Below are 16,482 nucleotides of genomic sequence, written 5' to 3'. Positions count from 1 at the left end.
ATATAAGTAGTCAACTCATTTTAAAGATTAAGTTATAATTAATTCGTCGAATACAAAATTGACACCTTAATGTGGACAAATGATACGACGCAGGTAATTCACCGCGGTAAACAAGGCTAGTACCTCGTCTCTGATGCGACAAGACATCTCAGGAACTTTAAGTAACGCTAGTCGCACCTAAAACGCCTCACTCCCTAGTACTTCAACCAAAGGATTCCAGACCTGATCATTAATCAGGGCGGTATAGATGGTCAAAACCCAAGACCCAATTGTTCTTTTCTCTCGCCCATTGATCTTTCCCTCAATACCTCTGCCAGGATGCTCTACCAGCCCTTGATGGAAGGGCACGCCGAGTTCTTCTCTTACAAATGAGTATAATCTCAGAGAAGCATGGCCGAGATATTGTTTCGTGAGAGGTTTGATGAAGAACTCGCTCCGTGTCTGAGTGAAGGTCAAATAAGCCAAACTCTCCAAATCTCCCCGGAATGACTCTAAGAATTCAAGATCCATCTCACATTCGTCAGGATAATCCCGGAGTATTGATACTATTTCTTTGGAGAGAGCCTTACATCTATCTTCAAGATCGAAGCACGCTGAGGCATTCCACGATTTTGTGATAGTCTCATGGAGGCTCTCATAAATCCCTTCCGCGACCTGGTTTTCAACTCCACTAAGGAGCGGCTGCACTATAGAGACCAACTTGCTTCTGAGAGATTTGAGATATACCATGTGCAGCACTCGCAGGTCCAACGCCTGACAAACAGCGAAAAGATGCGCAGCGCACATTTGCATGACAACATCAGCAGCTTGAAGAGTATATCTTCCCGAGATCAGCGCAAGAGAGTTGATCGACTGGTTGTGCATCTCTGCAGACTGGACATGGGGTGTAACAGGGTTGGCGAGATATCCAAGCTCTGATAGGTAAGCAGCCATGCTGATGTCAATTCCCTTCATAGTAAAAGATAAACTGGGATCGTCGGCGACGAGATTTGGAGGAACACCTCTGTTCATGGTAGGGTTTATCAGTTCGGAGGAGAGGCTGAAGAGAAGTTTTCCAACCATTTGGAGAGCTAGGCGCGTTTTTTCCATTCCGTTGGCCACTGAGCTAGAGATGAAGTTGGCGCCAGAATAGACCTCGCCGGAATTGATATCGATAATGGGGTTATCTGAAGTGGAGTTGAGTTCCACTGTGATCTGAGATAGGACAGAGCAGACATCCTCAATTTGGGGACCTAGCCACTGTGGAGCTCCCCTCAAGGCATATCTATCCTGAGCGAGACCGGGCCTGAACTTGTCCTCCTCCTTGACGCTTTGAACGAGTGAGGATCCCTCGAGGAAGTGCAGTATAGTTGCAGAACATTGGACTTGCCCGGGATGAGGACAAACAGAAGAAATGAAGGGATGGTAGTTCTCTGCCTTTCCGAGTAAAGCCTCGCAAGACATGGCTACAAGGCCTTGAGCTAGTAACAAGATCTTGTTTGCCTCTTGTACAGCAAGGCAGCCCAATGCAGCTGAAGGAGCTGTGCCATTGACCAGTCCGAGACCCTCCTTGGGTCCGAGGGTAATTGGTTCGAGTCCAGCCAGTTCAAGGGCCTTATCGGCAGATAGAACGAATGAGGTTGTTGTACGGACGCGAATGTCGGGGTTGCCCTCTAGCATACCGGCGATATACGATAGGGGAATCAGGTCGCCAGATGCGGAGATGGACCCGCGCAGTGGAACAATAGGTGTCATGCCCTTTCGGAGTAGAAGAAGAAGGGCTTGGACAAGATCCAAACGGACGCCTGAGTGACCCCGAAGCAATGTGTTACAGCGTATCAGCATGGCGGCTCGAACCCAGGTGACGGGCATGCTGTTTAGCCCACTGCCATTCGCGTCTTCATCGGTCAAGATCCCCGCCTGGGTAAGTTGCAGCAGCGCCGATTGTAGAGCGGGGAGGTCCTTTGTGCGAGTATCAGCGCTTCCACCGAAGCCTGTATTGACACCTAACATCCAGTCAGACTAAAGCTTTGAGGCAGTGAGAGGGCAATCTACCGTATACAAAGTAACCCTTGGCGAGATATTCTTCGAGTAATACCACGCTTTTATTCATAGCGCTTGCTATATCGTCTCTCTTTGCGACATACGCATTGCAGTTGTACCTAGTACCGTTGTTAGGTCACTGTCCTGTAACACTAATGGTGACTTACTTGGCGACTGCAATAACCGAAGCGACATCAAGTTCAGATCCATCTAGAATAATAAACCCGCAGTCCTTGATACTTTGGATCTTTTTCCAGATGTCGCTGGCTTGAGAAGCATGAGTAGGCGAATGACATGAGTCCTCAGAGTTCTTGATGCCTCTAGACGCATCACGGTTCTGGGCGGAGGATGCAGTCACATGGTGACCACAGCCAGAGAGACGATCAGTGTCTCGAAGAGGCATTTCTAGACGCTTGATATTGAGTTCTGGACAATAGCGGCTTTGAGAAGAAAACATATGAGTTCAAGCTGGTGGCGATAGGGCTATTTAACCTGCCCAATTTCGGTCCCCGAATCCCGGAAGGGTCATTGGCCCCTCACGTCAGCTCTGTACCAGTGGTTTCCATAAGGCTGACTGTACGGCGATTTGATAATTAATACTTCATGGAGACACCGGCAGAATTGTAACTTGTTATCAGCGGCCGCTTCCTATAAGCTATCCCGTTTTAGACATAACAAGCATCATAGTGATACTTAGAATTCAGGCAGAATTATTAAAATGATTGAGTTTCAGGGGATTACTGGTGTTGGCAGGTTGTGTAATGCATTGGCAGTCTACATTAGCACTGGATCAAGAAAGTCTAGCCGAGACAAATCACAATTTTGACTCACTCTCGGAGATCCCGAGTACGCGGCTCTCGTTCCAAGCCTCGCTATGGCTTTTAAGAACCGTTGGGAATAAAGTTCAGGGGACTACTTGTCTCGGTAAGTCGTGTAACGCCACGGCAAACTATTTTAGCTCCGGGCTGATAGACACTAGTACACGACACCCGAATCCCGACATCGAAGATCAATTCGGCTTTCTCTCCATTACTGCTTGCCAAGGCGACTAGCCTCCAATAATTAGTCCTACTAACGAACTCTGTTATACGGTTTACATGTTTATATGTCTTGGCTTGTTGAGGTGGTTCACCACGCTAATTGCAGTTTGGTCTGGGACTTGGCAAGTTAGTTATTTATTAGTTGGCCCACCAGAACGAACCTTTTCTTCCAATCCCGTCAAGATAAAGAGTTTGATCTTCGCTCTTTGACGCGCCCTGCGAGTGCGCCCTAGAACTCAAAAGCCATGTGGAAAGTTAAACCTCCTTGGCAGATCTACATAACCACCAGCACTGGCTGGAGAACCACGAGGTCTTGTGCCAGTCTGTGATATTAGTTAACGCTCGGACTAGAGCTATGCCTTCTCATCCCTTGGTGGCTTGATGAGCATGGTACGAGATACGACCCGGGATCTCATGGAGATGCCGGATGCGTTATATCGGAGACAAGAGTTTATAAAACTCGTGCAAGTGGAGCATCTTCAGTACCTACCTCTTTACCCGCTTTCTCTTTGACGACAAGTTTTTACGAATCTCGTTCTGATACTGCTAAATATTGCCAATACTGACAAGTATGAAGTCCAACAACATGTCTATGCAAGGCGGAGGGTACTACAATGAGAACTGTACCCTGCAAGGCCTAGCCATCGACAAGGCATTATCTCTTCTTGAGCTACCAAAATACCAAGGTTCGTCAATTTCAGTGCTGTTCAACATGTCCGCTCTCTTGAGCTCCTTTTTTCATTATGTCGAAGTTTCTTTCAACCTTTCAACCATGTCACGGTTGGTCCTTGTCTGGGATGATACTTACATGTCTTGTAGGGAGTGCCATCACTCTTGCTGACTATGGTTCCTCTGAGGGCAAGAATACGTAAGTCGCTCGTTTCATCTAATTATAATTGAGATTTCAAAGCTCAACTTACTTAGGATTCGGCTTCTTGCCAATTATCTCTCCAACTTGCCCGGCCTTTCATCCGCAACTCTTGTTTTCAATGATACGCCATTCAACGACTTTTCCAGCCTTTCAAGAACCATTGACACAAACTCATCGTCACTATCACAGGATGGCAAGCTATCTATCAGTCCTCTGATGGTTCCTAAATCCTTCTTCGGACAAGTCCTACCTGATGACTTCGTCGATGCAGGGTTTTCCTTCACAGCACTTCATTGGCTGCAGCACATGCCATCCTCGTGGGAGACACTGGACCTAGCGAGATACGCTCATGAAGATTTGGTTTCTTTCTTAGCAGCTCGCCATAGGGAAATTCGACCAAACGGCACATTGACACTCTGCATTCCCTGCCATGGCGAGATCGGGGTTGACTTCGCGGTTGCGTGTCTACAGGCTAGTATTCGCAGCCTCGCAAGCACCTACCATCTCGATCCATCTTTCATAGTACGCTTGCCATTGTACTTCCGGACCATGGAAGAGATATTATCATCCATCAATGCCGAACAGGGAAAGTGGATCGTCAAATCTCATGTGGCAGTCCCAATCATGCACCCTTCATGGTCTCCAGCTGTATCAGATCAAGGTGGTGCTGATACGGCAGCCAGAGTCAGGTATGCCGCTGGCATTACTGGCTTTACAACTGCTGCATGTTCTCGGTTCTTTACGGATAGCACAGGCTCCTATCCCAAAAAGAGAGACCTTATTGAGCATGGCTTTCAATCAGTGGCCATCGCAGAGGCAACTTTCCTTGAGGACTTGTCAGCTTGCTTCAAGGACGAGTTCCTTCGCTCGTATATCACTAAAGACGTTGGCTTTACATACGCCTTTCTTCAGCTCGAAAGACAATAGTAGTGTGTTTTCAATGTCACAGGGTCTGGTCCAAGGGATGATTTGATGAAGGCATATCGTCAATGTGCAAATCAGCTAGACACAAAGCGCTCGGCGTCTTGTGTCTGTGTAAGTCGGCGATGGGGTTCAGGCCAGGATTTTGGACGAAGTATGAGACTGATTGGTGAGATGTATGTGTGTTTGGCTCTTTGCAAGTAAGCGTTGTTTTATACCTATAGCTAGTGACTAGTCTGTGTTTGCATAAACACTACTATTGATTGTTCTCAAGGCAGCCAGGAGAGGCCGGAAAGACTCATCTTCCACTACCAAGTTTGAAAAATCCCGTGTGAAGCCTTGTAGCAATTTAAAGTCTTCTTGAGTCGCATGAAATTCAGGTAAACTCATTACGCTGGAGATAAGACAGGCGTAAGCGGCCTCAATATGATAGGTACCAAACAGATAGTATAGAGTCCCGGCATACGGGCACTGCTTTAGCAGTTCGTTTCCAGCTTTGAGGACCTGTCTAGAAGCGTTCAGAGCTATGGGGAGCTGTAATATTTCCTGCGGTAACTCGGCAGTGGTAAACGATGCCTTGTGGAGCATGAAGACTATGCATGTGTAGCCAGCGATTGTTAAATCGGCAAGCATCCAGGAATGCAGCTTGTTTTCTTTTGAACTTGTTTTCCAGGTGTCCTAATAGAGTCAGCATTATACCGAGCCCACAGCCGTACTCACTCACGATATCCCAATCCTTGTAGAGGTCATCGATTTGCTGGCATAGTGCAAGGACTTGAGCCAACGACTCGCCTTCAAGACGCCCACTGATGTTCTCCAGTAGCATAAAGAATTCGGCCAGGATGAAAGTAAGACGCGACTTGAGTATGAACCGGATAGTCGGCACCTCTTGCGAGACAGGTCGCTTACAGGACTCCAGCCAGGGTAAGGACACTATCCATTGCTTCATCTGAGCCGTCATGGTGGGAGGGTCGTCGTATACTAGTCGATGAAAGAACTCGTAATGCATAAGCTCCCAGAATCCTCGACGGACTTCGTCGATGTTGTCTTGTCCAAAGCCTGATGGATAGTTCGGGCTGTCTGTGTTATGCAGATCTAGACCTATTGCGTACTTGCTGGCAAGTTGAAACAGTTGGGCACTTAATTGCGGATCTAGTGCATCTGATGCTGCTTGTGTCTGCAAGTCTTATGAGACGTAGTATAAGCGAAGAGAAAGGGGAATACCTACCAGCATAGTAGCCGCGACAAGATCTGTTGTGGATCCTACAGCCTCTCGCTGCCAATTCGGTATGGCGCGGAGACAGCAGATGTACATGCTTCTAGCATAATGTATTCCAGTGAAGTGAGCATTTTGTTCTTGATCAATCACTGGTATTGTGCACCCCATACGTAATATGTAGTAGTATACCACAAGAATAGCTGGGTCTAAGCGGATATGCGGTAGACCTATCATATCTGGCAGTAGTTCAATAACCCTGCGGTCAACGAGACTAAGGAAGATGTCAGTGGGCATCACCTCAAAGTACCCTAGTATGTGTTTAGCATGCAAGCATATCATGTGATGTCCCCGTAGGCTTACGCTGGATCCAGGTTTTGGCAAGCTCAGGTGGTACGTCGATAGTGGCTGTAACTGTCTCGACAGATAGGGCCTGGAGGTTGATGTCTTGTACTCGTCTCAGCGCTTCTTGCAAGACTGCGCGAGGACCTCGCTCAGGTAGATGGGGTGATGTTGCCGGCAAGTTCCTGGTTGTAGAATGTCTATGAGAAGCATCGGATGCTGCATGGTCTCTGGAGATGGCAAACGGTGACAACCTCGAAGACTGTGTCCCAGACTGGATATGCGTCGTTTCAAGACTGGCAGGGGTGCCACTCTGGGGCGATGTTGTGGATGCTGAGCCTGCAATCCTTTCAATACGTTCCAATCGTTGGAGAATAGCGTTCAGGGTGTCATCTGTCGCTCTGTACCCTGATCAGAACATGAAGTCACCCACCCTAAAGAAGAACCTACCCATGGCCACCGACTCTTTTAGCAACTTGTCGTACCTGGCGCTCCGGATAGATGCAATCGGTATCTAGATCAGCACACTTGCCACATGTCGGGATTTCGCGATCGCATCGGACCTAAGCATGGTCAATACTGCGTCTGCCAAGCTTCTATCCTGCGGCACGCACTTTTTTCACTTTGCATCGCGTGCACTGTACAAGAAAGAGAGTGGATAAGTGTCAGTCATCCACAGTAGCATCCTATCACGTTCATCTACCGATGCACTTACGGAGAGTGGGTTGAGACTAGGTTCGTATGACATCTTCGCCTCCGGAGTGTGAAGGATTCGAAAGTCCGGACCGAGTCAGGGTTCGAGGGGAAATGAATGGAGTGCTACGCTGGACTCGCCTAATGTCCATTTCCGGACGGGGCTTGGCAAAGTCCAGGTGGGGCTGTTCAAAGTCACTACCCTATACGCAGCACTCAAACTCGATAACGGTAAATTACAATCAAGGGAACCCCCATTCAGTTAATATAATATTATTCATGTTACTATACTACCTTGAACATATTAATTAAAAACTATAGCCTGGGCGCAATACACCTATTGCAGTAGTAATTCTGTGAAGTATATATAGCTACCCTTTATCAATTAAGCACAAGCAGCAAGCACACTATGGCAGAAACCTTGGCTGTGCCTGGCGGGAAAAAGTTTACTTGACTCTCCATGAATTCATCTCCGAGATAGTATACGGCAAAACAAGTCCAGACGCATAAGCCCGCAAGGCCCCTTACAGTCAGCATAAAGTTCGGTTCGTAATACCAATATGAGGCCCTTGTCGCGCGCAAGGCTAAACGTTCCGGAGCTTGGCCAATAGGTCCGTCCGGGCCATTTCACCAGCTGGTCCCTATGTGAACTAGGTTAGACCTTGCCGGGCCTTGGCAAAGTCCGGACCCCGCGTCGAGACCCTGGATCGATTCTGAACGGCATTCGCGTGAATCTCTTTTTTCGTATGATCCGGCAGGACATGAACTCGAATTCTCCGCTTTTAGCATATCAAATGTCACACCGAGAGAAATGATCTTTCTAGTGTCAGTATGATTCATCGCCGCTTGAAAGATCTGCCCCTGGCCCACTTCACCGGCTCGTTATATGGTGTTGTTGACACCCTCGGACTCCTTCTTTCGATCACGACGGCCAGCCTCATCTTCATAGCCCATTTTCATCGCACCTCAGAGATATACGCAGATCAACATGTCGGCACTTGAAAAATCGAAAGAAGATGACTTGGCAGCCATTCCGATTGGTGACGCCGACGGCCCACGACTTAACAGCGACAGCACAAAAAGTAGCGGAAGCACTCTCCCTGAGTATCCAGCTGGCCTCCGTCTAAGCATCATCGTCTTGGCACTGCTTCTCTGCATGTTCCTGCAGGCACTCGATATGGTAAGCGCTTCTGTTACCTTAGTCAGGACTCGTGCTGACACTTGACGAGACAATCGTTGCCACAGCTATCCCCAAGATCACCGACGAGTTTCCCGGTTTGGACCTCGTGTCCTGGTACGGCTCTGCATTCTTCATGTGCCTTGCCGCCTTCCAAACTACCTGTTAGTACCCTCGTTTCCAATAGCCGCTCTGAATCTAACAGGGGATGCATCTAGGGGGCAAGATCTACAAGTACTTTCCACTCAAGCTGGCTTACCTGGCCTCCATCCTCATCTTCGAGGTCGGCAGTCTGCTCTGCGGTTCGTCGTCCTATCAATCCTCTCTGAACTGGGTTTGTTACTGACCATGTCCTTCTACAACAGGCGCCGCGCCCAATGCGATCACCCTCATCCTCGGAAGAGCTATTGCCGGTATAGGCGCTGCTGGCATCGGTTCCGGTTCATACATCCTCGGCGCCTTTTCCGTCCCGCCCGCCAAGCGACCCTTACTTACAGCGACCCTCAGTATCTCTTACGGTGTCGCGAGCGTCATAGGTCCCCTCGTCGGTGGTGTCTTTTCTGACAAGGTGTCTTGGCGCTGGTGCTTTTACATCAACCTTCCCGCCGGTGCCATCTCCGCGATGATCATTATCTTCTTCTTCGACACGCCTGCGGCGGCAAAACCCACGTCGGCATCGTGGAAGGAGAAACTGCTTCAGATGGACCTGTTCGGAGCTTTCCTCTTGATGGGCGCCGTTATTTCTTACATGCTTGCACTGCAGTACGGGGGACAGACCAAGCCCTGGAACTCCTCGCAGGTCATTGGACTCCTTATAGGCTTTGTCGCCATCTCGGCTGTGTTCATGATCTGGGAGGTAGCCGCCGGAGAGCGGGCCGTTGTCGTTCCACGCATCATTCGCCAGCGGGTCATTTATGTCAGCTCACTGTTTGCCTTCTTTTTTGTCGGTTCCTACTTTTTGATACTGTACTTCCTGCCGCTTTATTTCCAATCTGTGGGCAATGCCTCACCTACCGAGTCCGGAGTTCGCAACCTCCCGCTGGTCCTGGCCAACATTGTCACAAGCCTCGGGGCTGGAGTAGCCATCAGTATGACTGGGTACTACGTACCGTTCTTGATCGTTTCATCTGCTCTTGGAACCATCACAGCGGGCCTCCTTTACACACTTAACGCCGAGTCCAGCTCTGGTGCTTGGATCGGGTATCAAGTACTCGCTGGGATAGCATGGGGCCTGGGAGGACAAGTCCCCGTCATGGCGGTGCAGGCTAGTGTTGCCGCGTCAGACATCTCATCGGCCACTGCAATTGTTCTTCGTGAGTATCCCGTTCGTAAAATCGCCACTCGAATCTTGTTTCTAACGCCACACAGTTTTCCAAACCATTGGCGGCTCCTTTTTCCTCGCAGCTAGTCAGTCCGCTTTCGTGAATCGGCTTTTATCCTCGCTGCCTTCCATTGAAGGCGTGGAACCAACTCGAGTCGTGGAGACGGGCGCGACACAGATTCGCTCAACCTTTGCTCCTAATGTCGTGCCAGGTATAGTTTCTGCCTATATGGTCGGTATAAAGACCGCCTTTCTTATTGCAATCGCTGGAACCAGTCTGGCGTTCGTCTTCTCTTGGGGCAGCAAGTGGGTGAGGTTAAACAGGGAAAACAAAAACGACACAGAGGAGGTCATGAGTGACGAGAAAGACCAGGCCTAAGTGAAGGTTTTTTTTTTAGGAAATAGTCAGCTATGGTTGGATTGAGTGGTTCAATAGCCATTGTAGGTATATATAGTAGTTCTAGATTCACGCTATACTTCAGGGGCCAGACCAGAAATTACTTGCATACAAACCTATAGATACCTAGACCATCGTGGAGAATCTTATAGGTAAAGAAATCTCAGGTACTGGCATATGGCATCTTAAACGCAGTGCCCTCGTGGCTCCAAAAAGTTCTAGTCAACTCTCTTATAATCTAGTTAATAGAGTTCCAGATAATAATTAAGTCCCTTGACGTGATACCAGTTATTTCAGATAGGTGATGCTTGCTTGGTAGCTCAAATCTCGACTCTCTGTCCCCCGAGGGACTGGGCCTCTATATTCCATGACCTGCCTACGGGTACGGAAGGAGCCTATGGACTGTCATCAGTACGTCAAAGCCAACTCGTAGGCCGCTTTGTCCTCCTGTACCCTCTGCCGTGTAGCCCTGTCACTGATCCGGACGGTTTACGTCCGAAGTCCGCTCGCCCACGCACGGCCGCCGGGCGCCGGACCGTCAACTGCCGCACCGCTGGATTAAAGTATTTCTAAATTGGGAAATGATACAGTATGTCGCATTTACTGTCACTATGATTCATAATGTATCAATCACCATTCAGTATACCTCAGTTAGGGTCGTGGTTGAGTTAGGGTAAAGGGGATACTTCAATCGTATTCTGCTATAAGTAAAAGCAAACAGCCTCGAATATCTCTGGCGACAAGCATAAGTGATCTTTTATTCCTATCTGTGCCTGAATGCCAATTCTGATGATTGAAGGACTATGCCTTGTAAGTGCTGTTTCTTTCTTCCCGAAGCCTCAAACCATGATGAACGATATTTTGCCGAGCTGAGATTTCTGCAACCTTGAAGACCTATTTTGAACCGACATCGTCTGACATTCCAACTTTGGCTTCTACTCTTCTTTTTCACTCTTCCTTGAGAAACTGCTGACCTAATATTTTACCGCTTGTCAGGAGCGACATCTGCTTCATTTTTAGGCTCACCGATCTGGCAGGGTTGGAGAGAGGCAACAGGCAGGAAAGGTCAAACCTGACACTCTTCGGAGACTTGACATTTCTGAGACAACAAGTAGTTGTAGAGAATGGTAGCTCTATAGTGTTTAGACTGTAATATTAGTATTACAGATCTAATAACCAAGACGTGCAGCTCGAGAGATTGTAAATGGCATAGGTCATATCATAGGTCCTTGCTTACGTGGACTAAGTCAGCAGGTCACCAGATTTATCAGAGGATAAATAAACTTATCAAAGAGCCAATTAAGTCTAAACCAACTTACCTGAGTATCTCCATAACCTAGAACAGAGATCCTGCGTTTTCCTGCCTCCCCTTGCGTGCATACTGTACGTAAGTCGGTGAGGCGGGCTGGACCAAGATGGTGGGCAGGAATTGAAGATGATTGGTGGTATGCACCTACACTGGGGTCTTTGCAAACGCGCATTGCGAAAACCAGTTACTATGCGTATTTTCTTACTCCAAATTCCAATTGTGGCGGCAAACAATGCATTGTATGCAGTTCATCGTCGAATCATCTGGAGGAAGAATGACACTGATACCTTAAATCATTGAGCTAGACCCTCGATTGGGCCGCGACTGTGTTGCCTTGTTGTTTGCGCTACAGTTCGCTCAAAGAGTGCTGAGAGTGTTGCACACTCTATTTATGAAAGAATGGCATATTGTTCAAGAATGGAGGCTCGTCTCATCAAACTCTCTCTTTTTCCTTCCTGCATCCTGTACGTTCCTTGTACCCCAAACCTCGAAGTCGCACCATGTCAATGTCAATTTACAACGAAGCTGCTGGCTATAGGCCGGAGCCAGAGCTCGATGAAGCCGTGGCTGACCTTTCATTTAGAATCATCTTCATCCATGGTCTCAGCTCCCCTTGTACTAGTGCTGCAGGAAGATATGATAACAGTGAAGCGGTGGGACTGAAGCTGATTAAATCGCCATTCGAGCTTCCGCAAACAACCGCATATACCTTCTATCACGGTGACAATCTTCTGGACAACGTGAACAACATTCCCGAAGCAGCAAAAGCACTATGCACAGCACTTATTGATCAAGGCATTTCATCCCCCTTCTTTTTATGGTGGACGTCGCCCACGAATGATTGTGATAGCTAACAGTAAAGACAGGCACGGGGATCTCATACAATTCATCTAATAATCTGGTACTCGGTTCCTATCTTGGGCCCCTGACAATCAATTAATTTATATAGAGCCGCAAAAGAACCATTATTGTTTGCCACGGCTCTGGTGGTTTTGTTGCCAAAGACGCACTTCTGAGATCGCTGGATGGGTCTGCTAACTACCAGACATTTCATCCATTGATTCTAGGTGTTATCTTCATCGGAACACCTCATTCGACCACAGATGCAAGACTACCATATCAATTGAACTTCATGCGACACAATCGAACTCATACTTCACAAGGCATCAGCATGGAGACAGTTGCGTCAGTTAAAAACCTCCTTCGAAATTTCAATAGTATCCTTTGGTCTCGCCTTGGATTCAGGCCTATTTCATTCTTCGAAGAGCTGAATTCACCTGGAGCTCCTGATATGTTCGGCCCTGTAAGTTTACTCTTGGCTGTGCAATTTTCATACTGACTGTGCGCGTTGAATCAGATTGTCAACTCTGATGATGTTCGTGTTGAGGGTCAGAAGCAGATTGGTCTTCACGCTGACCACTGGGTATGTGTTTCAAGTTCGTTTAGTTTCCGTTGGTGGCTCATCTTTTTCCAGAACACTTGGAAATTCTCCGACCCTCTTAGCTCTACATATAGAGCCGTATCTACGGTGATACATAGCTTTTATCATAGTCCTGAAACCATGGAATCCGAGACCCCTTTCCAACAAATGGACCCTGATACGTCTGGTAGGTTTCTGTCTTTACTTAAATAGTTTCTTGTCTTTCCTCAAAGCTTGCTCACCATGCTCAGGACTCCTTCGATCTCTCCATGTCAACAACACTGAGTTCCTCTCGGGAGCAATGAAAGGGACTTGTTCCTGGATTTTTGAGAATCATACCTTTGAATCTTGGCTTGAACAACCGTCAGGTCTTTTGTGGGTAAAAGGTAAGCCAGGAAGTGGCAAGTCAACACTTTTGCGATACATACATCAGACCCTGACGTTCCGAAAACCGACACCCCTCCTCTTTTTTCAATTCAACTACTCTAGCCACACTTCTACAAACGCCATGCTTCGTTCTCTCATCTTTCAACTGCTCGCCACAAGCCCTCGTTATCAACTTTTGGAAATGCGGGATACATACGCTATAAGAACAGAAATACACGGGGATTATGGTGCTAATTGGCAGTGGGGTGACGGCGAGCTGCTCTCATATCTCCAGGATTCTTTCTTACGGGCTACTCATGATGACTCGCATATTGTGCTTATTATCGATGCCTTGGACGAGGCTACCGAGGAGCTTTCGGTCAGCTCAGTCATTCTCGATATTCTTAGGATCCCATCCATCCGGATATGTGCTTCATCACGATCAAGCCCCAGGCTCCCTGGCCTCGACGCCCATACCATAATTCTGGAGGATCTCAACACCGCCGACATCATCTACTACGCCAAATCGAGAGTGTTGTCAGCCGAACGAAATATTTCCAGTGTACAGGGAGACTTAATACAGAGCTTAATTGAGGCGTCAGGTGGTATGTTCTTATACATTGATCTAGTGCTTTCAAATCTCGAAATATGGCTCGATCAGCCGGAAGGTCGACCCAGCCGCATCGATTTCCCTAGAGGCCTTGTGGATCTATATTCTTTAATCCTCGCCGACATTGAGTCCAGCCAGAAGAGTCGAGATATCTTTCAGCATACCTTCCGATGGGTCGCTTTTGCGACACGTCCTTTGACTGTTCCTGAGCTCACCAACGCTTTGGCATTCGAAAAGGTCCAAGGGTATAAGGCTTGCACTCACAGCCGCCCAATCCGGAGAGGAAGACCAAGGGAATATGGGGTCTTCTGCAACTGCGCTCGTAACATCACTTCCCTATGTAGAGGGTTGATTTCGGTGCAATCCCCCCTTACTTCCCCGAGACAGCCTGTGGTCCGTTTCACTCACCACAGCGTTTCTCAGTTCTTGATGTCATATGGATCATTGGCTTTGCAAACTTACAATTTCTCACCCGAAGGACACAAAGCTCTTGCATGGTCCTGCTGCCAGATAATCATTTCAGAAACCCGTTCTCGCCGTATAGGCTACACAACCTTGGTCTCTGATACCTGGGAAATCTCTTTCTACGCTTTGGAGAACTGGAGCTCACACCTAAGGAAGGCACTGAAGCCAGATTCATCCAGCTTAGGCTTCTTATCAGAGCTTTCTCGTGACGCTTTCTTCGAGAGTTTTCTTGATTTAAATGAGAGTATTGCTCTCAATTATAAAGATTGGCCTCTTTTGACACACAAGCATACCATTGATAGGTCTTGGCCAGCACAGCAGTTGAAGGGATCGAGTCCGCTACATTTAATATGTGTTATAGGCCACGTTGACTTATGTGACCGATACATTTCATTGGGCGAGAGTTACAACGACCGAGACTGCTTATATGGCATAACACCGCTTGGATGGGCTGCAGCATATGGCCATGTTGAAGTCGTAGATGCTCTTCTCGACCACGGAGCCACAGTTGAATACACTTCGAACGGCACCTCACCACTAGATCTGGCCGCCCGTTGCGGTAACAAGAAGGTAGTAGAACTGCTTCTGCGCAAAGGGTCAAATACGAAGCAACTCCCTGTCGCCACACAGCCAGCTTTATCTCTGGCAGCATCTTTGGGTAGAGCTTCAATCGTCGATGTCTTGATTTCCTATGGAGCCAACGCTCTAACAGCGGACGAATTTGGTTGGAGTCCACTTCAACATGCGATCGCAGCCGGCAAAAAGGCAACTCTCGCGCGACTTCTCTCCACAATACCGAAGGCATCCTTTGAGAGGCTTAGAGACCTCCCACCTCGCAACCTTCCTGGCTGGGTACAACGGGTTCTGTTAGGATTCGTACTTGGACTTTGTTGTCGTGGGTCTGGCAGTTGTTCATCTTCTTCAAACACTGGCCCAATCGACTCTGGAAAATCAGGAAAACGGGGCCGCCAGGGTTCAAAGAAACGCGGTCGTGACACAACTGAGGACATGGACGAAAGTGATCAGCAGAGCATGGCCCCTCCACCACAAAAGCAATCCCGGCATACTTTCGAACTACGGTTTGCATGCCCATATAACAAAAGATGCCCCAACCGGTTTGGAGGTGCTTGCTCCAATTTTGGGTTCCCAGATATGCACCGTCTGAAGTAAGTAAAGGAATGAAAACATCACAGCACACACAGACTTTTTTTTACTCACACAGTGATAGAGAACATCTGTTTAGGCGGCATTTCTTAGGATGCGACAAAAAGACTCGATGCGGGAGGTGCAAGTCAATCCTTCCAGAGAGTGAAATCCAGGATCACCTTATTTTGACAGTGGCTTGTGAGCCCTTGAGAGTTGCTATGAACTATGAGGATGGTTTCGACACGAATCAAAGCGACACATTAAAATCTCTCAAGCCCAAGCAGTTCGAGACGCCAGTTCACCACTGGGAGAAGACATTCAATACAGTATTTCCTGATTGGGTAACGGACTTACCAAGTCCCTGTAAGTGGCTCAGTATGCTTATGCTTTGATTCTCTCACTGACAAGACCAAGATCATGAGACAACCGAGACCGAGTGTCGTATCAAGGTTGCTGCCAGGCTTCGTAGTGAAGAGTTTAGACAGGAGGTCTGGAGAAACCCTAGTAATATGGGGAGGGAGGTTTTCGAGCAACTGGCTAACCTTCTCGATCCCTGGCCAAGAGCATCAACGAGGCCTGGCAACCAGCCACCGACCTTTCCTGGGGAGCTACCAATACGACAAGGCGCAATACAGGAGCTTGTTTCAACAGAATTGAACCCATCAATCGAGGTTGCCTTGCCCATGGAGCCACAAAGGGGGACTGCTTCTTTAGAAGCCCTTGGAGCAGCTCCTGTGCTCAACTCATCAGCTCAGATCTATCGTCCAATTCCACCGCACTTTTTATTCCCCCAACAGGTTTCCGATACTCTGTCCGTTTCTTTGTTCAGTGGGACTGGTTCGCTCAACAGCTTTGGTCCCGGCCAGGAATCGATGTACGGTGACACGGATGCTAATGATGCTTCTATGAGCTCGTGGGACTGCTCTTTCGCCAACGCCCAGATGGGACAAACTTCAAATGACCCTATAGAGTTCACTTTCCACGCCCCGACTCCAGCCAGCATTCCCCACTCGTCAAGATCCGAAAATCAGCTGAACCGCAACCTGGACATATCCACTTCAGCCAACGCACAGCCAGCAGAATATGAAGATGCCACTAACACATTCTCGGCTCCTTCTAGAAGGGCTGACTGAAGATGAAATGGGAGTTTATTATATGGACTTCGC

General features: G+C 48.1%; 5 protein-coding genes across 5 annotated transcripts; 3 read left to right on the top strand and 2 right to left on the bottom strand.

Annotated features, from left to right (window-relative positions):
• Positions 1 to 177: 177 nt before the first annotated feature.
• FMAN_15157 (uncharacterized protein) lies at positions 178 to 2,479 on the bottom strand (the record flags this gene model as incomplete). Its single annotated transcript, XM_041822499.1, has 3 exons — positions 178 to 1,985; positions 2,035 to 2,141; positions 2,190 to 2,479. The coding sequence occupies 3 exons, from the start codon at positions 2,477 to 2,479 to the stop codon at positions 178 to 180; spliced, it is 2,205 nt and encodes a 734-aa protein (XP_041688173.1).
• A 1,169-nt stretch (positions 2,480 to 3,648) lies between these two features.
• FMAN_15158 (uncharacterized protein) lies at positions 3,649 to 4,860 on the top strand (the record flags this gene model as incomplete). Its single annotated transcript, XM_041822498.1, has 3 exons — positions 3,649 to 3,748; positions 3,882 to 3,930; positions 3,987 to 4,860. 3 exons carry the CDS (start codon positions 3,649 to 3,651, stop codon positions 4,858 to 4,860), a joined length of 1,023 nt encoding a protein of 340 aa, XP_041688172.1.
• Positions 4,861 to 5,085: 225 nt separating this feature from the next.
• FMAN_15159 (uncharacterized protein) lies at positions 5,086 to 7,160 on the bottom strand (the record flags this gene model as incomplete). Its single annotated transcript, XM_041822497.1, has 6 exons — positions 5,086 to 5,532; positions 5,579 to 6,031; positions 6,083 to 6,381; positions 6,434 to 6,813; positions 6,863 to 6,975; positions 7,128 to 7,160. The coding sequence occupies 6 exons, from the start codon at positions 7,158 to 7,160 to the stop codon at positions 5,086 to 5,088; spliced, it is 1,725 nt and encodes a 574-aa protein (XP_041688171.1).
• A 933-nt stretch (positions 7,161 to 8,093) lies between these two features.
• FMAN_15160 (uncharacterized protein) lies at positions 8,094 to 9,982 on the top strand (the record flags this gene model as incomplete). The annotated part of the gene is made up of 5 exons (XM_041822496.1): positions 8,094 to 8,285; positions 8,335 to 8,446; positions 8,501 to 8,584; positions 8,648 to 9,595; positions 9,651 to 9,982. 5 exons carry the CDS (start codon positions 8,094 to 8,096, stop codon positions 9,980 to 9,982), a joined length of 1,668 nt encoding a protein of 555 aa, XP_041688170.1.
• A 2,498-nt stretch (positions 9,983 to 12,480) lies between these two features.
• FMAN_15161 (uncharacterized protein) lies at positions 12,481 to 16,449 on the top strand (the record flags this gene model as incomplete). The annotated part of the gene is made up of 6 exons (XM_041822495.1): positions 12,481 to 12,612; positions 12,667 to 12,732; positions 12,784 to 12,916; positions 12,981 to 15,336; positions 15,399 to 15,679; positions 15,731 to 16,449. 6 exons carry the CDS (start codon positions 12,481 to 12,483, stop codon positions 16,447 to 16,449), a joined length of 3,687 nt encoding a protein of 1,228 aa, XP_041688169.1.
• Between the last annotated feature and the right edge of the window lie 33 nt (positions 16,450 to 16,482).

This window comes from Fusarium mangiferae, assembly GCF_900044065.1.
Source record: "Fusarium mangiferae strain MRC7560 genome assembly, contig: FMAN_scaffold014, whole genome shotgun sequence".
Taxonomy (NCBI): Eukaryota; Fungi; Ascomycota; class Sordariomycetes; order Hypocreales; family Nectriaceae; genus Fusarium; species Fusarium mangiferae.
Note: the sequence above shows the minus strand (reverse complement) of the source record. Positions and strands in the feature narration are given on the sequence as shown.